We start from the raw sequence: 25,064 nt of genomic DNA, 5'->3' as shown, positions 1-25,064 counted from the left end.
TTATTCTTCTAGAGTTCCTTCACCATTTCCGGACCATGCACACTCGAGGCAAATAGAAGCTGATGAGGAGCAATGCAAGAGTACTGAACTTGCCCTTACTAGGTGGCCTTGTGCAAATGAGTTACCCTGCAGGGCTCAGTTTTTCTATCTTTAAAGTGGGGATAATGGGACTAAGTCTAATCTGGTGGTTACATGGGATGAGGCTCAGCATGTTGTCTGGCCTATAAGCAATAGCTGTGATATCATGTGCCCCACATCTGTTTTCCCATTTTCATTTCAGTTCCTCCACATAGCACTCAGAATATGTGATCGAACAGTTGACATCTAAGCATGTGTGCTTTTGTTCTGAAGAATATTTCACATGCAAAGAAACAGTTAAGCAAATCAGGAAAGACAAACCTATCTCACTCAGGGATGAGGTTTTAAGAAACCAGTGTACCACTAGCTATGGGGGAGTTCTTTACAGATCCTGGATGCTGGCCCCTCACCAAACATACTACTTGTAAATATTTCTGCCTATTCTGTAGGTTTTCTTTTTTCACTTCTCTGATAGACTGATAGATCATCCTTTATACATAGTTGGTCCCCTGCCTTTTCTACCACCCTTGAACATTTCTCTCATGATTTCACTCTGCAAACCTGTTCCTTCATTGTGAGTGAACACCAGGTGTTAGTAATCAGGCATTATGCTGGCCTGCCCCCTGGCACCTGGCAGGATGCATTTGCCAGTACTCAGGCAGTACTCTGACCTGCTCAGACTTCTGAGCATTAGCTACGCATGAGCTAAGTCACTACAGCCATACCGTTTTAAAAGGCTGGACCCACCCTCTTTCTCTCTGTCTCTAGGTGTCTGTCTTTCTGCATCTCTGTCTCTCTGTATCTCTCTCTCTTTTCAGGAGGCTGCTCGGGCCCCTCCCCCCCACCAGTAAAACTCTCCACGTGAGCACTGTGTGCATGGCATGTCTCTCTCACCCACAATGAGGCCCCTAGGCTCCAACCCATCAAGGTCTCTCTTGAACCATTTTACAACATTGGTGCCAAGACTCTGGCAGCCTCTCCTGGGGGTCCCTCCCACCCACAATCGGTCTGAGGTACTCCAGGACCCTGGAACCTTCAGCTCTGTCACTTTTCTAACTAAAGGATTGCTGGGCCCCTTCATCCAACACCATCATAATCGGTAAGCCACACACCCCCTTCTCCATCTCTGGCCATCCCCCATGAGTGATGCTTTGTTTGTCTCTCAGACTCATCCCTCAGGCTTAGCCCCTCAGCCCCTGCTCTTTGACTAATAACTCACTGGGAAGCTTGTTCCTTTCTCACTATCCTCACTTGATAAAAAGCCATTGGGTCTCATTTTTTCCTTTTCTAACCCACTCATGGGGAATAAGCCTACCAGCAATATAAGCCCAACATCTCAATCCAAATGGCTGCTTTCCAGCACCCTGTATCCTTATATTTTATGGGACCTTTATAACATTCTGCCAGTGATCCAATAGATGGAAGGAGACACCCTATTTTCAACCTTTATCTTCACTAAAGCCCTCTCTCTGTTCTTTCTCCCTGTGCTGGCTGCGGGTGAACAGTGAGTCTGGAGCAGGTGTGCAGTTGGTGTTCTGGATCTGAGCCTCCCCCTTGGCATATCTAGGGCTTGCTGCAGCTTGGGGGTGCTGCAATGCCCCTGACTCCGCTCTGGGTATTGGTGTGACCCGAGGATGCTTCCGTCCTCCAATCCGTGGCCACCTCGATGATGCCCCCTGCACAGCCCATCCTCTGCTGCCAAAGCAGTTACATATGGTTGGGTGCCTTTCCCCTACTAACTATGCAACATGTACATCCTTGTAAAAGTGCCTGCCAGCAGAGCTCCTTCTCTTTGCCTGGTCTCTGGTCTCTTGCCTTTCCTTCCTTTCTTTCCTCTAGCAATGTTTGTTTAGTGGCATACTTTGGCAGGGCTGGCCAAAGGCACCCATGTCACACAGGAATTCTACTTGCCTGTCACACCCACAACAGATCTGTCCTCTTCCACCCGCAGCAGATCTTCTCTCATTCACAGATGGCTTTGCCTTTCATTCAACACCAGCAATTGGGGCTCTGGCGGGGCTACCCACCTCTGCCTCAATAGTCCTTGACCATACAGTCAGGAACAGAGGAAACAATTCTCCACTTTCATCTTCTTTCTTCCAAAACCTGCTCATGTCTGTTTGCTCTCCCTCTCTAAATGTTCTGTCTAGGTCTGCTTCAGTGTGGGATTAGGAGTTGGAGAAGCCACCTTTGCCTTGCTCAGAACCCACCGGTTTTCCCTTTCTTTTAATTTGCTAAATTCCTATTTGTGATTGTGTGTGTGTGTGTGTGTGTGTGTGACTTGGATTTAACTATGTGCGTGAATGTAAGCTAGATTTAACTCTGTGTGTAAGTTGGATTCAACTGTGCATATATGTAAACCATTGTTTATTAAGACATATTTTAATGAGCTATCACGTGGCTCTTCTCCATCTTGGCTGGTGACCACATCAGGATGTAGGCAGGCACATGACTATCAGGCATCTTCTACTAAGGTTAAAGAGTAAACTTAGTCCTAATGAGCTGTGTTCATTGCATCTCCTTCTAGACTAAGGAAAGCAACAAGTCTCAAATATTTTAGATTAGTCTGTACTTTTGGATGATGAAATAAGTATATGGTTACATTTGTTACAACATGCTGTTTATGTGAGTCAGCTCTGCTTTAAAATATATTCTATATGATGATAAAAACTTAAGGTTATAAAGATCTATTAAGATTAACAAAAAGCTTACCTAGGGATTTATACCTAAGTACTTATGCTTTTGCCAAGTGTTCAACATCAAGCTTATAGAGAACTTTGATAAATGTCAACATATGTTGATAAATAAGATATGTATTCTACAATGGAATGCCTGCTCCCTGAGAGGGTCCTTTTCCCAAAGTTGGGCATTTGGGCAGAGGCCCCCCTGGCCTGTCAAGGGCAGTGCTGGCCTCCGAACTCCCCGAGGCCCTGCTCATGGGCCCCACCCCAGCTCACAGGCTGCCTTTCTCCTGTTTTCATGTCAACCTGGGATATTTTCCTTGTCACCTTTCCTTGAGTCTGCCTTAACAGCTTGGTACAAACTTGTTCTGTTTTTTACCCACAGAATAGCTATGTTTTTTTTTAAATTTTTTTCTGAGCCCATTATCTATGATTTTGATACTAGAAGAGCTTCAATTCAAAATCATTATTTTTAAGGCTAAATTGGACAGGAATGTAAAGTCCTAGACTTATGAGGGCTGCTAATCTATTATAGACCGTTAAGAAATACAAGTTAATAGTCATCTTACAAACGATCAAGCTCTTGAACTGTAGTCATGCTGAGTACTGATGTGATTAATTACAGGCATAAGCCTCACCTAGTCCCCTATATGTGTTCAGAATTAAGCTTAAAACAGATAGGTAGAAACAAAGTTTGTCTATTCATATATACCTAATAGACAGCCAGTCCTCAAATGTTCAGACCTGAGAATATGGCATTTAAAATGTTTAATTAAAAAGCTCTTAGGAATACAGGGACATGCTAGCACAGAAGAATCTCTACCCAGAACTTACTTCAAGAGTAGCAGCATTGGCCACTGAACAAACCTGCCTTTCATCTCAACTGCTGCAAAGATCCTATTCAGACCATTGGGGAATTGACTGCCTCCAGTGAGTTGTCTAGACAAAGCATCTTGCCAAGACCCAGAGACACCATATGGCCTCACAGAGCCTGGACAGCAGTCAAAAAGCCACCTACTCCTGGCTTTTTTTAAGTCCCTCTAAGATTTTGATGCCCCCAGATCAGCAGCCAGCAGTCTCGAGAACTTGGGGCCCTCATTCTCCTAACCCTGCCACCCAAACTCCTCACCTTTTCGTAGCAAACAAAAGGGAGAATGTATGCATTCAGGTATTATGCTGGCCTGCCCCTGTCACCTGGCCGGAAGTGCTTGCCAGTACTCAGGCAGTACTCTGACCAGCTCAGGGTCCTGACAGTGTGTCATCAGCTATGCATATTTATATAGCTACACCCCCTTTAAAAGGTGGGGCCCTGCTCCCTGCCCCCTCTGTCTCTCTGTTTCTCTTTCTACCTCTCGGTCTCTCTTCCCATGAGGCTACTCTGTTCTCCCTTTCTCTCTCCCCTCTTTCTCTTATCCCCAATAAAACTCTCCATGTGAGCTCTGCCTACATGGGCCCTCTTGGCTCCAGCCCACCAACAACTCTTGTGCCATGTTACAACACCAGGTAAGGCCAGAGATGGAGGCAAGTCCTTTCCCAAGGACACAGGCTTCTCACTGGACTAAGTACTCCACAAGACCAAGGGGCCTATGTAAGTTTGAAAATCCATCCCAAGGCACCTCCTTTCCTAGCTGGAAGCTTGAGGTGGGGCAGCCCACCTGTTGCTCCTGCAGTATTCCCTCCTGGAGAGCTTGCAAAGAGAGCTGCCTTCTTCCCAGGATCAACAGCCTGTTTGTTTAAAGGGCTCATTACTGCTGCTTAATGCTATTTTGACAGATGAAAGTGAGTCAATTATGGCTAAAAATAGCTCTGGCTGCAGAGGTTTCTTCCAGGTGGCTGCCTGCTCCCCATCCAAAGGACTTTTGCTCTTGTTGCCAAAGGGCAGTTCTCTGCCCTCGGTTATTTTCTCAGATCTCCAAATCAACTGACGCCCTCCTTCCAGGAATAAATGACTTGAAGGCCTGTGGCTTGAGTCCTGGGGAGCAAGGTTCCTCTGACTGACCCACTCTGACAGAATGATGTGATCAAATACTGAAGAGTTTCTCTGGGGCCTCGTGTCCCTCCAGAACAGGGACCACTCTGTTCCACCAGTCTCAAAAGTGGTTGCTCTTGTAGTTTGTTTCTTTAGATCTGTCTTGGGGCCAGTGTATTCCCTGAGATAACACATACCAATTTTGGTCAGAGTTATAACTGTCTTAGGGTCACCTTAACTTTCAGGAGTACTGGTCCTATGTGGGTGACTCAGATGGCTTCCCAGTTATTACCCTGAGGCTCCACCAAAGAGCATCCCCATGTGCCTCAGCTGGCGAGGAGTCTGTCCTGGGGAGCTTCCACTGTGGCTCTGATTGGCCCTTGATTGAGTGGGTAGTTGGGTAGATCAGTGGGTGATGGCAGATTTGTTACAGCCAGGTCAGATTTATGCCTAAGAAGGTCCTCAGTTCCTCAGTAGCTGCTCCGGCCCCACCCCCAGGCTTCTGCACACTCCCTCTAGTACCACAGTCCACCCATTTGCTTAAGCTCTAATCCCAAAATGATGTGAAGAGAGGTGCACTCAATGCCATCTGCCCCCAGTGTCCTATCACCAGCCACATCTTACTGTAACTGTGTGGTACACCTTTGCCCAGAACCACCCAGCCAAGCTGTTACCGAATTTCTGATTAACAGCAATTTGGAAGAACACTCTTACTGTTTTTTCGGGAGCCTCAGGTTTGGGGTGATTTCTTGCCCTGTAATAGGTAACTGGAACCAAGTGATTGAGTGCTCAACATCAAGCTCTATTGGCTGTTGTGATCCCAGGTAGTTTCCTAGCCCAGACCCTTGTGGGTGGGCTTGTGGATGGTTTCACAGTTGGGACAAAATAAGCAGGAATTTAGGAATTACCAGTTAGGCTGGGCTGTTGAAAAGTCCAACTGGATCAGTGTGGACTTCACTGATTTTTTTTTCTTCTTTAAAATTTTAGTTTTTTTGAGACAGGGTTTGGTTTCATGCTGGCCTGGAACTCACTATGTTGCTGAGGATGACCTTGAACTTCCTGCCTCCACTACCTGAGCTTTCAGGTACCACGCCCTGGTTGTGTAGTGCTAGGGACTGGACCCAGGGCTTAGTGAAGAATCAAAGATGACGTGACAACAACAGGACACCCGTGTTAGCTGTTGTCCAGACATCACTCCATTTACTCTTTACATCCAGCAATGCTCCCCTTCCCACATCTGCTTACTGATGGGGAAGCTAAGGTCTACAGAGCGTAAGGTGACATGTTGAAGCCAAGGCCATTTGTCCCTGGTGGAAATCAGCCACCCGAGATGGCAGGTATGTGACTTATCAGTCACCTTCCTTCCTAAGGAAGGAACAGATCATCTGTTTCCATTGAGCCTCAATGCAACCTTCGACTACTTTCTTAAGAGCACAGGAAGTAGGCAGCTCACCCAGATGAAACCGATTTGCAAACCACTCTCATTGCTGATGGAGGTTAAGAAGGGCCAGATAGCTTGCTAAGAGCAATCAGCTATGATGGGGGAAGGTCCTTCTGTAGGCTGTGAATATATGCTTTTCTTATTGGTTGATGAATAACTGCTGATTGGTCAGTAGCCAGGCAGGAAGTACAGGCGGGCCTACCAGACTAGGAGACTTCTGGGAAGAGGAATGGAAAGAGGAGCCACCAGAGATGCCACATAGCTGACAAGGAAGGAAGAGACCCTGGCATTGTCTGGTAAGCCAAGACTACATGGACATACATAGATTTATCAAAATGGGTTAATAATTAAGAGCAAGCTAGCCAATAAGATGCCCGAGCCATCGGCCAAACAGTTTATAATTAATAGGAGCCTCTGTGCGTTCATTTGGGTGTAAATAGCGATGGGCGAGGCGTAACAGAAACTTCCGTCCTCACAGCTAATGGTGGTGGAGACAGAAGTGCATCTGAGAGGCCACCCTGTTTGCCACATGGCAATCCTCAGTGATGATGGTACACTCACCCCTCGGACTGCGTGCAGCAGGCGCAGGGAAGGGTAAGCCGTGCGTACGTTGACATGGTGCTTCAGGATAAGAGCATTGACCCACTCCACACGCTCTTTGCCACCCCGCGCCATGAAGGCGGGTATCCATAGGATGCTGCCATTGAGGCCATGCAGCCGCTGCAGCAGCTTCTCCCGCCATGTGGCGTTCACCAGGTCCTCAAAAGCCCGCTGGATGACAGAGGGGTTCATAGTCACTAGGGTCTGTCTTGAGGCCCACATCCCGAGCATACTCCTGTACTGGAGCCAGATTGCACCTGAGGGATAAAAGTCAACATGGTCTTAGGGAAGATGGTCCTTCTTACATTGAACTTTATCTCTGCTTCTTGTTTCTTTCTCTTTGTCGCCACAGATGTATCATTTCCTATATCTTCCTTCATGCCTCAAATGTTTACTGAGCCCCTGTCATATCCTTAAACACAAAATGCCACTCTCTGGAGGCCAGCTTCTAAAAGAGGAGCCCCACAATGACGTTGCTCTCAGCAGGTATGCCTGGCTCATTAGGTGACCCCTCAGAGTGAAGGCTCAGAAGACGGACTTCCAGGTTCAGTACTCAGATGATATGCTCTACCTGTGTGGTCCTGTGTAGCGTTCTCCAGCCTCTCTGTGCTTTCCAAGAGAGCTTCCATGACTTTGGCTTGTGGCGGAGACCACAAGAACAGTGGGTACTTAGAATGCTACTGAACTGTAGTGAAAGCGTAGCCCGTGTTAATTGATGTCATCTTTCTATGGGGTGAATGATTGTCAGGTGTCAGAGCCGGGAGGGAAATCTGAAGAATGCATAGATGCATGAGCAGAAGAGCGCTGGTGGACAGCTACAGGAGAAAAGCTTGTTTCCAGTTTGTAACGTCAGAAGGATCCCACAGAGACTTGTTAAAAACAGGACTCCCGGTCCCGATGTAGCATGCCTCAGACATGAAGAATTTATATGTATATATGCATATGCATGTGCATATATATACTTTCTGAAAGTCTCTTCCTCCTTGGGTTCCTAGCAGCTTATGAAAGAAACACCATGCTAGGGAGTTTTAGACAAAGGAATTTGCCTGAGGACAGCGATTGTGAGGCAGCATGGGTGTTTAGCAGAGGTATGTGAATTGGTCTGACTAATGGGTATTACATAGATGAGACCTGGAACAGGGTGAAGCCAGATGAGATATCAGAGGTTGGACATGCAAAGACTCGGCTCTGAAGACAGGAGGGAGCGATTGGAAGGGTCTTGAGGGAAAGAGGAAATGGGCAGACCTGTTCACTGTTTTCTCTTGCTGAACCCATCAGCCTGCCTGTCTATTGAAGGACTGCCTTGGGTCCCTCCCTCAATGGTTATAGTGTCTGAGGGCCCCTGGGACTAAGTCTGCAGCCAGGAAGTACTGCCTTCCCTGGAAAACTGGATGGTAAGAAAAATGTTCAGATCAATGGGAATAAATGGAGAGCTCAGAGCAAGTATGTACAGTATAGAGGCTGACTACATGTAAGTGAGGGGCCAGGTGCCATCACTTCATAGTGTAACACAGACACCGTCTGCCCCTGCCTTAAAGCAACAATTTTTCTTCTTCGTTGTCTGGGAAAGTCAGTTAAGTGAGTAGCATACTGGCATCACTGAGCCCTGGGCTACACTGGCCACTTGGCTCATATTTTTTCCCACAGGTCAGCTTATTTTTTTACTGTGAACCTGAATTCATGATCCAGTTTTAGAGACAAAGGAAGTCCTCAGTCTCCAACTGACTTGCCCAAATTCCCTGGTTCAGGAAGGATTCAGAAGCTCATGAACTCTTCAGAGTCTTCCCGTATACCTCATGTCTCCATCCCATGCCCCGGCTTTGCAATCTTGACTGTGGCTAAACATTATTGGGAGGAGGAATGCAGGGGAATCTCTTCAGATGGCCCTGCTCCAGGCCACAGAGAGTGGGAGGCGACTTGATGCACAGTGGCCTGTCTGGGGCCATCCATGTCTCCCTCTTACTCTGAGGCCAGCTGAGCCAAACTTCCAAAACTTTCCTGAGCATTGACTGCTTGTGGATTGACTTCCCAGCCCTGAGAACAGAGCTAGGAGCATTTGACCCTGTCAGGCTCACTGAAGACCACCAGTAACCATAGTGGGGCAAAGAAGGTTTAGCAGGTGTCCTGCAGATTTGAGTTCTAGTCAGGTGATGGGGCGGGACATACTGACTGATTGCTATCAGGTGCATCTGAAAGGCCTCCACCAGAAGGGACATCAGGGTGTTTGTGCCCTTGAGGGTAGGCCCACTCACAGCAGGGGCTTCATACCTGCATGGGGACAGGGTGGGAATGGGGTCTGTGGGGCTCAAGCTTGCCCAGTGATATGTCTTAGAGAGGACATTCCTGCTAGGCGTGTGTGTGTGTGTGTGTGTGTGTGTGTGTGTGTGTGTGTGTGTGTGTGTGTGATGGGGTGGGGCAAATAGCTGAGCCATGTGTAGACTCTGAACATGTTCCTTCCCACTGACATAGAATACATGAATTTTTTTCTGGCGTGGGGCAGTCCTTTCTGACATTGGTTCTGGTGGATCCAGGCTCTCTTACTCACAGAAAATTCTAGGGGAAGGAGCTGCATTGCCTATAGGCCTGGCATCTGGCAGGAAGGGAGCTGGCCCCTTCCAGAAATAACTGTATCCACAGGTATAGGAAGAGTAAGTAGTCCTTGGGATGAGGGGGCAGTTGTGGCTCAGAAGCCAGACTGCCAGCTCCTCAGCCTAACCCTGGTTGTAGCTAGTCACCTGGATCTTGGCCATCCATTCCTCAGTTTCCTCACTATAAAGGAGAGTGGTGAGAGTTAAATACACCAGGAGATGTGCACAGGCTAACACCAAATGCCATGAACATGCTATTCATATCATGCTAAGGGACTATGCTGATGGTGATTTACCCGTGTGTGTGTGTTGTGTGTGTGTGTGTGTGTGTGTTGTTCAGAAGAATGAAGCTGGTGTTGCAGTCTTATGTTACCCTCTCAGGCCTATGTGTCCCATCCATCTTGGTTCCCAGAAGCCAGTGTGCAACCAGCATCTGCTTAATAGAGCCTCCTGAACTTCTTTCCTCATCCTTCCCATTGTGGTCTGCTCTTCATTGTGGGAGGTGCTGTACGTTGCAAACTCATTGTGTTCTGTGTGTGCTGTGACCTACTAGTACTCTTGGGGGGTCCTGTTCCCCAGTAGTTTTCTGAGGGGGTGGCAGAGACCTGAGTGTCTCTTACATGGAGGGGGGGCAGAAACATACATAAGGAAAACTAATTTTGAAGACTTTGACAGATGGTGGCAGGCATCCATTTGTCAGTGTTTGATATCAGAGTTCAGCCCTGTGGGGTCCTCCTGTGTGCTAGGCACACCGTCTTTGCCTGGAGATCAAGACACAGACACAAAAACTACTGTTGTTTCAGGAGCTCCATGTCCGTGGGTGAGGCAGTTCAGTGGAGATGCAGGGTTTATAGAGAATGGATACTCAGTGTACCATCATGTGGGGGGCACAGGGCATGCTCACACATGTCATTTCACCTAACATGCGTGACATCACGTTCTTTTGATTGTATGTGTGAGTGGATACAGGAGTCAGTGGGATAGACTGTAGCCTAGCTTCTCTAAGTGCATCTGGCATCACACCTCCCTTGTGGTCTTGTGGGAAATCCAGAGTCTCAGGCTCACTTCATATCTGCTGCCTCTGTATTTCAATAAGCCAGTAAAGATGTATCCACATTAAAGTGTGGAGAAATCTGGGTTAGCATCGGGAAAGCCTTCATGGGAGGCCCTTAGAATCAGCCAACGCAACCCAAACATTTTACAGATGAAACCAAAGTCCAGGAAAGAGGAGTGATCTACTTCAAGTCACATGACAAAAGACCATTAGAGTCAGGACTGAGTTTCAGAACCCACACTGGAAACTATGGGGTGACCCTGGCTCATAGGATAATGTCAGGCATATTCAGGGTGAATCTTAGTGTGGGGCTTAGTGTGGCATGGGAAGCTGACTGTTGAAACCCATAACTCATAACTCCTGCAAGTCTTGCAAGGGTTATACTAGGTCAGAGAAACTTCCTCACTGAAGCCTACACTCTGGAGGTGAGCTGACCCAAGGAGGAGCTTTGCCCCCTGGCTTCCAATCAGACAAGTTCCCACACATTTCCCTTTCTTTTCCTACCCAGACCCTCTCTTTAGACCGGAGGGCTTGGAAATGTAAGAACAGAGCTATTGGCTCTGCCAGTCACAGAGAAACCTGGTCAAGGGGAATGAAGAGGAAGTAACTGGTACCCAGGCTGTTGTAGCACCTCCAATCTCAGGTGATGCAGGAGTAATTATACTCGTTTCTTTCCTTGACCTCAGGTTCAGGGAACTCTCTGGTGGTGATGCTCCCAAAGCCCTAGACTGAGATTCTCTTTGCACAAGGCAGTCCTAACAGAAATGTGAGACATGACACACATTTCTTCTGCCAGGGCTGGGAGTGCTTTGGGATGAAACTCGAAGCACTCTGTGTCCTACTTTTGTTCAGGAGACAGCAATGCCTTGTTTCTAAGTTTGTATGGCTTGAGGGTCAGGTATCAGGGCCATGGGTAACTGTCCCAATGTCCCCAGTGATGGTGAAATAAGAACTGATATCAGAGAAAATGACCATTGAGTTTTTTTGTATTGCTAGATTTTGACTCCAGGATACTAACGTTACAGGTGGCATACCACCTTCCGGAATACTGACAAGACTTTTACAGTCCTGGCACAGGAACTACCCATCTAGATTTTCTTTATCCCTTTTGTAGCAGGCTCTGTCTAGTGTTCAGAGAACAGGCTCTTTCTGTAAGGGACCAGACAATAAATATTTCTAGCTTTGCAGGCTGTATGCTTTAGCAAAAATATCCCAGCTTTGCCCAGAAAGCTAATAACAGTGTGAGGGTGGGCCTGAGTGACTGTGTTATAATAAAGTTTTATTTACAAAACATGCTAAGGGCCAGTCTGCCTATCACTACAATCTTTCCCTGTGATTCCTAACCTTAGATATAATTCAGAATCACATGAGCTGTCTGGGTCACACAATGCCCCTGTCCTGTCCCCAAGGTGACTTAACTGATTAGATGTACATTCTGATTGGAGATAAGGGTCCCTGTGACACCAATCTTCTTGTCATTGTGACATAATCTTCATTGTCAATCCCCTTGGGTGACACTATTTGGATATGCCTTTGAGGAAATTTCCAGAGAGGTTTGACTGAAGAAGGAAGCCCTGCCCCTCCAATGGGCTGGGTTTCCAAGTGGAATAAGGATGGGGAGAAAAAAGAGATGAGCCAAAACATTTAGCTCTTTTTCTTAACTGCAGATGCAATCTCACCAGCTGCCTCATACTCTTCCTCCCACGCCTTCTCTTTTGTGATGGACCCTCAGACCATGTGCGTAAACAAACCCTCCTTTAAGTTGCTCTTGTCAGATGTTTGGGTACAGCAATGAGACAAATAACCAATGTTTCCCCCATAGCAATTATGACACGCAATGAAGGTTGAGAACAGGACACACCCAACTCATGTGCCTTGTTTTAGTCACTTCAATATACCTGCCACTTAGGGCCCAAACCCTTGCTGTGGGGTGTTAGGTTACCTTATGACAAAGCTGTGGGTATCAATCTCCTGCCCACAGCCACTGTTCAGTAAGACTCCCGAGTTGCCCACGATAGCACAAGTCTGGAAATGCTTATTCTTCAAGGGTGAGGTTCTGGGGAGGAGTTCATAGAGGTTCTGGGACACGTTCATTGTGCTGTCTCGATCGAAGATATAATGAATAATGTCTCCAGGCTTCAGGGTCCCCTTAAGGACAGAAATATCCTTCTCTGCATCCAAGAACTTTAAAATCTGCTTCCTGTGAAAACCAAAAAAGGAAGTCTCCATGTTGCTAAATGTTCTTTACTGGCTTAGATGTTCTAGTCCATGTCACCCTGCAAGGACATACCACTCAGCAAACAGGTGAGCACACCCAGAGCTCAGATGCCCTCAAGGATGCTCTGTGACTTTACAGATGGCCCTAGATGGAAGGTTGGTGTGCCAATGTCAGGAATCCATCAGTACTTGGCAAACCCAGCCCTTTCGCTCTCCCTGGATTAAACTGCCAGTCTTAGGAGAACTATCCTCTAACCGGGATATCTAAAAAGAGGAGTCAGAACAATGTGTACCCTGATTCCCCACTGGCCTCTGCTTTTCCAGGAAGGCTTCTTCAGGTATGGTGACCACAGGGGTGGGCTGGCGTGGTTTAAATGGGTCTGTGGGACTGTGATGGGGAAACTACTACTTCCACCTGTAAGATCCTGTGAGTGTGGCCTCCTGGCCTGTGCACTGGTCCATTTTGTGGACTGCATCTTATTCCTTTAGTTGTTGTCTAGCAGGGTTTGTGAATCATGACATCTTCTTGGTCCTACAGAGACCAGTTCGCCTGGGTCTGTTCAGAACAAAGTGATCAAAATACAGTTCTCTAGGTTCCAGGGTAAGTTAGATTTAGAGGGCAAGTTCCAGAACAACACAGGGAAAGGATGGAAGACACTGGAATAGGTTCTTCATGAAATCACCAGCAGACCATACACATCCTGTCCCTAGTAGCCTGAGCATAAGCTTGGAGCTCTACTTATAGAACATGAGGACTTGAACAAGAATGACACCCATAAGCATGCTAATAGGGAAGGGAGAACTCTCAACTACAAACACTTAAGGAGTGCTGAAAGTGCCCAACTGGTTATCCAATACCCAGTGGTCAGCCCTGAAATCATACACACAATGTACATAACATTCAGGCTGAGCAGGTTGTGTTTATATATTTAGGAATATATACATACACATATAGACACACACACACACACACACACACACACACACACACACACACACACACACACAACAATGCCATGAGCATGAAATAGTGGCAGATACATGAGGGAAAAAAGGGGAAGGGGAAAACGATGCAATTATATTTTAATTAAATTTTTAAAAGAACTGCTTAAGGGGCTAGAGAGAGAGTTAAATTGGTGAAGTGCTTGTTATGCAAGCTTGAGGGCTCAAGTCTCATCTTAGGAACCCACATTTTTAAGCCAGGCACAGTGTCAGGTGCCTGTCATTATGGTGCTGGAGAGGGGAAGACACACAGATCCCCAGGGATCAATTGCTAGGCAGTCTAGCCTACTCAGCAGGTTCCAGGCTAATGAGAGACTGTCTCAAAAACCAATGTGGACAGCTCGTGAGGAACGTTGCCAGAGGTTGACCACTGCCCTCCACATGCACAAGCCTACGTATGCACATGCACCCATAGATGACAGACAGACAAACCCATGAAATGACTAAGTTATCATTTTTTTAAGACATGGTGGTGATTGTGGTCATGCAGAGGAAGGAGCTGGGTACTCAGGTCAGCTGATCTAATTGTATAGCTTGCAGCAAGCCACCATTGAGAACCAACCCAGGGAAGCTTGTCTTCTCCCACCCGCAGAATGCTCATGTGGTTTGCAAATGTGTAACTCTTCCTGGATGTGTCTAGGGTCACACTGAGCCATGAGCCTGCGTATACTTGGAAACAGGGGAAACTAGGAAGAATCTAGAAGCTGTGGCTGATACCTGAGGAAACCTTATTCTCTGGGGGCCTGGGTCAGGTGATTGACATACATCTGGGTTTAGAGTGTTCTGAGACAGCCACAGGGTAGCCAGCATCCCTTGAGTATGTCACACTCCATCCACTAGCCACTGTAAATTAGTGGTTGCAGTCTCTAGTTATTGTGCAAGGAGAAGCCACCTTGGCTGAGCACTTCTTACTTCTTAGCAGGAAACAAAAGCGTTTTATTTACTCCACTTCACTAAAGATTATACAACTTGACACGCTAATATACTTTGGAAATTGCTAATATCCCTTGCAATTACTTACCCCAAAGTATTTAAAAGCAAAGAGAGCCCCCAGAAAGCTCATAAATAAATACCTCTGTGAGGGAATTAATTTCTAACTAATTATGAGAAATTACAATCAATTATTAAATATCATTCCAAATCACTCATAGAATCTTTTATTGTGAATAATTTTGGTAACTAATTGAGAGGAGGGAAATTCCTTTTCCCTCTGGGTGGAGGCATATTATTGTTCCTTCTACAGTGGCTGGTGTCTACAGGCTCCTTATAGCAGCCATGGTATCTTCTTCTACACAAATAGGATATATGTGTCTGTGTCCGCATACCCGTGTGTGTGTGTGTGTGTGTGTGTGTGTGTGTGTGTGTGTGTGTGCACATGTGTGCATGCATGTGTATGTCTCTCCACTCCCCACCTTCTGAGTTCCTACAGAAAAGGGCCAGAAGGAGCTGAAATGGCTGGGTAGAATTTTACTGTCAGGTGCTGTAGCAGGAAACATGGAATATGGTGGCCACCCAAAATATATGGCCAACTCTGAATCCCTGGAACCTGTGAATGTGATTTTACTTAGAAACAGTGTCCTGGCAGTTGTGATTAAGGATCTTGAGATGAGATCATCTTGAGTTCCCCGTGAGCTGTAAATCCAGTGACAGTGTCCTGTGAGAGATGGAGGATGATGTTACACCAACTCAGACAAGGGGTCAGAATAGATGGATGTCAGGGTGATACAGCCACGCGGACACCTGGGGCTGCCAGAACCCTGCAGAATCTATAAGATGGGTTCTCCTGGAGCTGCTGAGACAGCACCCAGAACGCTGGCTTCTAGAACCATCTGGAAGAGAATAATAACTGTTATGCCTTCAGCCACAGGTTGATAGGGGTGATTGCTGTGTAGCAGTCTTGTCAGTTCCATTGTGCTCCAGAGGAAAGAGCATGGCTGTTGGGGCAGTGCAACAAGGGTGGGTCTCACTTAGGTGGCCCCAGAAGAGGCACTGAGAGGGCCTGGTAGCAGCTCTTTCAGGTGGCCTCTCAGGCACCAGGCTCCCAGATGTCAACAGTTTTAGTTCCACACCCCCATGAAGCATCTGAGCTAAGGGGTAGAGCCACTGGAGGGGGTAACATCCTGCTTTGTGCTATATTCTATGTGGCTCTTTACCTTCACCATGCTGATAGCCTGGGGAAGTAAGCCTTTCCTTACATGGTCCTGGGTGCCTTACTCCCATCCCCCATTCCCATCTTCAGTTCAATACTCTTTCAGCCCTGGTCACAAAGACCATTCAGACCATGTGTGTGCAGGATGCAGCATGGCACACCTGATAAACTCCTGCTTATCCCTCAAAACATATTGTTGTAAGCCAGCCTTTTCTGGTAGCCCTCTTGGACAACTTAGAAAATGAATGAGTCCCTTCAGTACAATCTCCTTAGCTACACCTATTTGCAAACATAGTACCATCTGGTATGAACATCCAGCCGTTGATGTGTTAGTCATGACTGCATCTGAGCCCAAAGTCCCAAGTGCCAAAGTTGTAACTTCCCTCCATGTCCACCACCCAAGAATGACTGCTGTATGAGGGGTACCAAGGCCAGAACAAAAACTTTCCTCTGATTTAGACATTCTCTTGGTGGTCGACCAGATGTCTGGACAGTTCTGTGTCTCTCAGTTTATAGTTCTGTATTTTCATGTGAGTGGCAGTAGGGAGACAGCCTTTCATTCTACAGTTGCCTTGGGAGGTGGTAGACAAGGTGAAGGACTGTCACAGAATGGAGGCATAAGTACCAGGTAAAGGTAAACAAGAGACAACTCTTTATGCTAGAGAAAGAAACCTGTGACTTGCAATGCCCAGAAGAAGCACAGCTCCTGGAGTTGAACCTGAGGACCCTAGGGGGGTTGGTCACTTGCCCAAATGGCTGTATATCCACATGGGTCAGGTGCCTGGACTTGTCCCAGGTTTTGATTTTTTTAATTGAGCATGTAATAGATGAAACCTGTTTCCTCAGGAGGGGAAACATTTATTTGTATCCTGACTTCTTTAGATGATTGAGAGTAGCCATTTGGTGGCTCATGGTAAAGAGAGCCAGGCCAGCCTCTCTCTTGCCCTATGGGTAATGACCAGTACCTGATTCTCAGAGAGAGTGTCTGGTTGTGTCTCCATCTGGATGAAGCTGGCTGGATGCTGTGCTTAATGCTTTCATGACTTCTGTCAACGACAGCTGGCAGCGAAGAGCCATTTATTACAACCTCAGCTCTGGACGGGGGAGAAAAAACATGAAGGTAGACAGGATCTGTGAGTCTGCCCATGACAAGTCTAATGGTTTTGTTTTTGCACAGGCTTGAATGTAAACTTCACAAGAGCAAAATTGCTGTTATTACCTGAGAAGGGAAGTCTATTTATCTTCTAGAATGCATGAACTCTCTCTCTCAGGAATAGCCTGTGGACATTGGTTCTTGGAAGCAGGTAGTGGGGCCCTGCAAGTATGCTTCCCTCCTCCCATCTCTGAGCTTCCAGGGGAACTGGCAGTCTCTGCCAGGAAAGCACAGTTTCCCTTCTAAGCTACAGAGAAGGAAGCTCACAAGGGTACAGTGCAGACTATCACATGATGGCCCACAAACTTAAAGAGATAGCTAAATCCCACACAGGACAATGTCCTTGTAGCCTGTGGCTTCCCCCTTCCTCCCCCTCAATTCCTATCACTGTCTTCTTTTTAAAACATTTTCAAATTACATTTCTCTCTCTCTCCTTCCTTCCCTCCCCTCCCCCACCGTGTGTGTGTGTGTGTGTGTGTGTGGGGTGTCCGTTCTTTTTTTCTATCATGTGGGTTCTGGGATTGAACTCAGATTGTCAGTCTCCGTGGAGTGTCCCTTTGATTACTGTGCTATCTCATTGGCCCTTCACCCCATCCCTTTTCCTTGCTCATAGAAAAAAATACCCATCTATGATTGAGTTGTTAGTCTTGTATCTGGTTGTCTTACCAGACTTTAAGTGTGGGATTTTGCTCACTCATGTTTCCATTTCATAATGGTTTAGCATAGCAGGTTTCCAATAAATAACCACTTGTTGAATTTGACATTGAAGTTGGTTCTGAGAACCCTGACATGGAGGAAGGAGCTGTCTGGTTTTGTATTCCTGAGGCAGATCACTATGCTGGATATAAACCATCTTCCTGTCCAACTCAGGGGCAGCAGGCATGGGAGGACTTTTGAACTCAGGTACTTACTTGAAATCTATGCTAGGAGGTTTCTAAGAAACAAGGCTTCACTGATAGCTTTGAAGGCAGTCTAGAAGCCAGCCTGCTTCCTGCCAACACACACAGATACATAAGGGTCACGTCCCAAGTTCCTTTTGTCTAGCTGGCAGCACATTCTCCCGGTTAGAATAAGTGGGTTTGCAATGCTGAATTCTAGAGCTTTTGAGAGTTCAAACCAAACAACTCTGTCATCTACATTTATCTTGGAACAGTCAAGTTCAAAAAGTTGAGATCCCGATAGCAAAGCCTGAACTGAATACTCTGTTTTGCTTTATGTAGGCAGAGAAGTAATTCTTTTTAGGGGTTTACACTGTATGGTAATTTTGCCCCGTCTGCTCACCTCCATCCCTCCACATTCCTTACTCCTCTGGCTCTCAGCACTTGTCTTGTAGCTTTGCAGAGGACAGACCATGAAAGCGTTCAGAGTGCATTAATGTACTTTATCTATCACTTGGGCTTAAGGGATCTTATATGAGAAAACAGAAAGCCCAAACTTTGGAATTTTTATAGTTTCATGGAAGGAAGTGGGATATGTCATAGAGTTATTTCACAAACTGGCCATCTGTGGGCAAATCACCTTAGCTCTCTAAGCCGTAGTCTAGATATTCACAGGAAGAAGGGATCTAAGAGGAACACACCAAGCTCTGAGGTTCCAGAGTTCTTAAAAGATTGTTGTGTTTCTTCCCAAGGTTTCAGTAAGGCTGGTATGACCACATCCCTTCTGGTGTGTGTGTGTGTGTGTGTGTGTGTGTGTGTGTTTGTGTGTGTGTGTGGAAAGAAGGATGCCAGGTATCTTCCTCAATTATTCCCTATCTTACTTTTTGAGACAGTGTCTCTCACTGAACCCAGTTCATCTGAACTGTCTAGCCAGCCATTCCAGAGACCTGCCTTCCAAGGACTAGGATTTCAGTTACCTCTGTAACTGGCTGTAATTTGGTTGTTGTGTAATGTGGGTTCTTCAGATTGAACACATCTCCTCATGCTTGTGCAGCACACACTTTCTCCACTGAGCTATCTTCCCAGACCTGGTACTTACTGCCTACTTATGTGTGGCTAGAGGTAAGGGCAGTAAACTCAGGACCATGAGTACAGCAGTCACACCCCAAGACCTCCAATATTCACAGCAACTTACATTAGTAGGGGTGAGGGATGGAATTATTTTACTGGTATGGTTTTCCTAAAAGCATTGTGGCTGGCATCTTGTAGTTTTAGGTAGATTTGGTCCCTGGTGATGCTCCCCAGAAACTGGGCATTTTGCATGGCATCAGGCACACTCAGGAAGAAAACATCTGCAGAGCCTATGGACTCATGGAGGCATGTAGTGGGAACCTGCTCAGAAATCTCTAGATGGGTCTCTCGGATTCTCCTAGGCACAAGATGGTAAAAGAAGTAAGTGAAGGATTCAGGCGCTGATAATGGTAATGTGTCACTCTGACCCTAGTTCCTAGCTATCAGGGAGATCTTGCATAGACAACCTTGGTGCTGAACTTCAATCTTGGCTCTGTGACTATCTGGCTAGGGAGGCATGGGAAGCCCTTCAGGTGTCTGGCCTTTGCCTTCATGTCGATACAATAAAGGGGACAGCCTCTGTTTACATGTTTTATACGTTCTGTGCTATCCAAACCCAGCTAGACTACCAAGGGAGATTCGTTCTCTTCTGTTAATGTGCTCTTCAGGTCCCAGGACCTTCCAAACACTACAGGTACATTTTTGGATTGAGTTGCATCACCTTTCAACTCTTGAACTTTGCCCACAGTTACCAACCTCTGATGCTATCAGTACATCCAGTGACAGCAGGAAGCATCCACTGACTATCTTGATCATCTCAGAAAGTAGGCTATATAGAGCCGTATTATTGCCAGCAGTTCAAAGTTGCTGCTTTATCACTGTAATTGAATGGGTTACTAAGACTAAGAATGTACTTGCCCAAAGCCCTACCTAGAAAACTCAGGGTTGAATCCAGGGCTGCTTGGTTCCCAAGACTCTGCTCAGTTCTTAGACTCAATCTGGCAGTGCCTCCTCATGTTACCATGGAAACCTGGGCCTTGGGGATAGGGTCACCTTTCTCCAAAAGGGGGCATTTTTTCATAGAAGAACAGAGAGAAGTATAGGGCATGTGACTTTTATTTCTGCTGTATTTGCATTTTAGGCAAAAGATAAGTTTCCTTTGAAGTGCCATATGGTTGAGGTCACTAGAGCTGTAGAGGCGATGATGTCAAGGACAAGAGGGGACAGTTTTTCAAGCCAGTTATGCAAGGTCAGAACAGACATACTTTACAGGTCAGGTCTGGTCAAAAGACCTAAATAGAAAAATGGAAGAGTAAATAACAAAACTGAATGTGGTGGTTTCTGGATGTTGTGGACCTTTCATTCCCAACAGTACCAAAATAGGACACTGAGGAGGTAAAACAAGAACTTCAATTTGAACAGTAGCCTTGGTTCATATCAAGGGTCTTGGTACTTGTCTCCTTGCTCCTTAAGCTTGGACTTTGAGACAGAGGAGCGAGCTTTTGTGTACTCATCTTTTAATGGAGAATGGAGAAAAAGAAGCATGAGGTCTCTGCAGTGCATCTGGGTTTGTTGCCTTGCAAAGCATTTGCACTATTCCCTGCACCCATCTCTCTGCTGTCCCAAAGGCTTTCAGTCACACAATGTAAGAGTGCACTTCCAGAATTTAGAGTGCACATCCAATAATTAGAGTTCACATTATTTAGTTGACTTTCTACAAGATGTCTCAGCAAAGTTCTTGAATGTTTTATCCCCATCTCAACCTTCCAGACCAGCCATCAACTACAATGAAATTGGATTAAAGTCCTGGCTTGCTTCAGGGGCTCCACTGCTCAGCAAAAATGCAGGTTACAAGAAAGTTGGTGGTGGTTCAAGCTCTACAAAGTGGGTGGACTCTTTTCCAGAAGGTAACTTTTACCCACCTGTGTTTTCCATCTCTGCAGCCTCCCTAGCCCCATGGACCATTTCATGTGATCTCCCACTGACAGCTCCCCTCAAAAGTGATTAAGGAAATGTAAAACCAAAGTGAAATGAAACAGATCTATTTGCTAAGTAAGAAGAGCACCACCCAGCAAAGAGGAGAGGCAGATTAATAGCTGCCTTACAGCAAAAACAAATGAACACAAAATCTAATTTACAAACCTATTAGATTTGCTATGTAAGCTGTTCACAGCTGATCTGATTGTACCTCTGCCTCCAGAATTCCTGCAAGACAAAGGAAATGCATTATTTATCAATGCAGCTCTTCTTTGCAAAGTCCTCTTCAATCACCAGGAGACCCTAGAGCTCACCTGGGGGAACCACAGGAAGATGACAATGTTTGACTCTGTGCTTTCCATAATGGGCCTTGTCTTGGTCTTAGGCACAGCCCAGGAATTTTACGAAAATTTGTGTCTTTCAGATCCTCCCATCCATCTCCCAGTTGAACACTTCAAGTTGAGACACCCATTTTAGACTGCTAATAGACCACTCTGGAAAGACTCTTTACTAATCCACACGATGGCACAATTCAGCACAATGGGGCATTTGCACCAGTATAACTTAGCATCACTCACTCTCATCTCTTCCTTTCATTCATGGGTAGTGAGATGTTGTTTATCACAGTCACCCTAAACTGAAGACACCAGAAATTCAACAGAGGCATCAAGATGAACTAACTCAGCAGTGCCCCTAAGCAAATGTGGTGACAGTTTACTTTTTAGTGGCATGATGCATAACATTAATAGTGTTACTGTGTAGTATGGAGGAGACAGGAGGCAAGTGGGAAATGAAAGGGATCCTTTGTCCTGGAGAACAGGCTCTTGAAAAGCTCCGGACTTTAGTCCATTTCCTATTCAGTTGTCAGATCCCATTGTCTGACCACACAGCGTCATCCTGCTTTGTTACTGTATTTACCCAGGAAAGCACAAGTGCATGCTCTTGGCTCCCCACTATGTGCCTGTGCTGGAAAAAAGTCATACAGGAGACTAAATATTTTTACTCATTAAGTTTCTTCCTTGATTTATAGGCTATGCAATTAAGAAGGCATTTTGAGTTTTACTTGTATTTTAAAGTTCTACTGAGCCCTTTAGAGCAGGGGTTAGCGTACAGCAAAGAAACAGGTATCCCCAGGGAAGCTATATATTTGGGGAAACTGTCATTAAATGAGAGTTCTTTGTGAAGAAGTTATAGCAAAGCAGCACACTGGGTTTCTACAGATATTATTGTATGTGCATATATATATATGCATGTATGTATTATGTATGTATGTATTTTTCTGATCTGTTGATATGCAGTTTCAGCATTACTTATTGACAGCCAATAATCCTATTCCATGGCCAGATAATTGTAGGAGGCACGAGGGCCTTTAAGATTTTCCCACCATCAAGTTTTACCCCTCCAAGCCTAGTTCTTCATGACACAAAGTAACACTGAACTTATTCTCATTTAATGCCTAGTATTTAATTAATTAATTAGGTTTATTGTCTTTCCATTTTCCTTGGAAGGCAGAGCTCTTGACCTTCCGACGGGGATTCTCGTAACATCTCACAGGTCGCAGTTCTGATCCACAGTCTGGTTGACCCCAAGAGTTTCATTTGCTGTGGTATTCCCATCTATAACTGTCCATTCACATCCCTCATTCAGTTCCCAGTCGTCAAAGCTGCTCTTCTCATAGGGAGGGAAGAGCTGTTGGGCCAGGTAGTAAGTCAGACATGGTATTTTAAAATGCAGTAGTACAAGACTAACAAAAGGTTAACGAGACAAAAGAGATTGTCTAGAAATACTGCATGTGTAAGAATTAATAAATGATTTTTAAAAGCATTATCAAAGGGTAATTAAGTAAATGGTTTAGAATGGTTGGCTAACAATCTTGGAAGAAATAACTTGAACACCTTACTGTGGATAGTAAAACGAACTTCAAATGGGTTTAAATGGTTATCCTAGTTTGATGCTGCGAGGAAACATAGACCCAAACCAACTAAGGTGGGAAAAGGGATTTATTTCCTTCTTATAGGTCTCAGGTAAGTAGAGGAATGTCAAGGCAGGAACTGAAGCAGACACATGGAGGAACTTGTCTCCTGGCTTGCTCTCTGTGTCTCACTCAGCCTGCTTTCTTATGTAACCCAGGACCACCTACCTTTCCAGAGGTAGCACTATGCACAATGTCCTGGGCCCTCCCATCAATCATTGATCAAGAAATTACCACAACCTTTCCCACAGGTCAACCTGATAGAAGGTCTTCTCTATCAGTGTTCCCTCTTCCTGATAACTCTAGTTTGTATTAAGTTGGCAAAACATTAGCCAGCATGCTAACGTTCCCCAAACCAGTATTCTTAAATCTCTATAACCAATTTCCTTTATCATCTATGACTACTATCATTTATTTAAACTTTAAAATGACCCATCTTTAAAAATGCACCTTTGTCCTAAACAAGACCATCCAGGAAACAGGGCCATGTACTTAATTACAAAACACACGAAACCATCATGAGGAAATATTTATCAGAAGAATTCCTCAAATCATCCCACATCTCCACGGAGAATAGCGGGGATACTTGCATCTCCTTCTAGAAAAGACCAGATAAAAGAGGAAAATACTTAGAAGAGAAAGCAAACATGAAGTTGGGAGGATGTGTGGCAGGCGGGGTCCACCAGGAGTTGGAACAGGGAGCAGAGTGTGGCTGGGCATGATCTGAATATATTGCATCCATATATGAAAGTACCAACATATAAATACAAAGTTAAAGAAATGTAAGAAATGGGTTAAAAAACGGCGGTGTATTCATGAAGTGTTTGGTGGGAGCCCAGGAGTATATGTGAAGGGTAAGATGAGATAACAGATTCAGGAGAATGCTCTGCCTTCATCACAATCTAAAATACTGTTTATTCAAAAGGCAAACCCAGTTCATGGGTGGGGGGGAGGAGAGGCTTCCATCAAACTTACAAGGGCTTCAGGTGAGGAGGATGCTGCATCTAATTTAACATTTAAAAATCTAAAAAAAACCATTCAACAAAAATTTTGCATGATGTAATAGCTGGGTTGTTGGAAAAGCTGAACACATACAGTTCCTGCCCTCACAAAGTACAGTGTTTCAGGGACACCACAAGATTCTCTCTCTTTCTCTCTTTCTCACTCTCTCTCTCTCTCTCTCTCTCTCTCTCTCTCTCTCACACACACACACACACACACACACACACGCAAATATATATAAACACACGTTGTGTTCATGGCTTCTACATCTGTGGGTTCAACCGATTTAGGATAAGAATATGCTTTAAAAATTTTATGTGGGCAATGGTGGCACATGCCTTTAAACTCTCTACTCTGGAGGCAGGGGCCAGTGGATCTCTGAGTTTGAGACCAGCTTGGTCTACAGAGTGAGTTCCAGAACAATCAGGACTCTTACACAGAGAAACCCTGTCTAGTAAAACAACAGAAATTTTTTTTGTGTGTGTGTTTAGTGAAGCTGAACAGATATTTTTCTTGTTGGTACCCAAATAGTACACCATTACACGTATATTAGAAATTAGCAGTAATGAACTCAAAGTATATGGAAGGATGTGCATAGATCACAGGCAAATACTGCACCACTTTATATAAAGGACTCAAGCACTTGTGGAATTTGGTATCTGTGGGAGAGTTCTACAGTCAATTACCCACAATTACTGAAGGCTGTGTGTGTCCATCATGTCTATTGTGATGCCTTGAGATATGTGTTCATTGTGGAATGATTAAGATAAATCCACATATCTATTACCTCTTATAGTTGTCTTTTTATGATAAGAACATAGAATACCAATCTGATAGCAATTTTCAAGTATACATTACTACTGTTGTTATATTATTTGAGCAAAGTATTGCCATGCTGCCCTGGTGGACTTGGATTTGTGATCCTTCTGCATCAGCCTCCTGAATAGCTGGGGCTATAGGCATAATGCATTGCATTTGACTACATATGGTGTTAACTGGTAGTAGCTGGGCTACAAAACGGAGCTTCAAAATTGCCTAACTTATCTTTGTGCCCTTAGACCAACATCTCCCTCCTCTGTTCCCAGCCCCTAATTGACAAGTTTAGAGGGATCAGATTCTTTACCAATACCAGATGCCACCTTTCTCCTTTTCTGCCTCAAGCCAGGTTGCAGAGAACATGGAATCTTGAAGACTTCAGCAATTACATCCCTGTACTTTCCCTTGTCAATCCC

The 25,064-nt window shown here is 45.4% G+C and overlaps 1 protein-coding gene across 1 annotated transcript in view; it reads right to left on the bottom strand.

Moving 5' to 3' along the window:
- LOC127215502 (alpha-2,8-sialyltransferase 8B-like) overlaps positions 1-21,086 on the bottom strand; it is a gene marked incomplete at its 5' end in the record, with an annotated part of 37,801 nt that extends 16,715 nt beyond the window's left edge. The window contains 5 exon segments of the mRNA XM_051175922.1: positions 6,731-6,970; positions 6,972-7,026; positions 12,354-12,611; positions 16,745-16,873; positions 21,024-21,086. Coding sequence (XP_051031879.1) covers positions 6,731-6,970; positions 6,972-7,026; positions 12,354-12,611; positions 16,745-16,873; positions 21,024-21,086 — 745 coding nt within the window.
- Between the last annotated feature and the right edge of the window lie 3,978 nt (positions 21,087-25,064).

The sequence above is a fragment of the Phodopus roborovskii genome, unplaced genomic scaffold, assembly GCF_943737965.1.
Source record: "Phodopus roborovskii unplaced genomic scaffold, PHOROB, whole genome shotgun sequence".
NCBI classification, from domain to species: Eukaryota; Metazoa; Chordata; class Mammalia; order Rodentia; family Cricetidae; genus Phodopus; species Phodopus roborovskii.
This window is presented reverse-complemented; position numbering and strand designations above follow the sequence as displayed.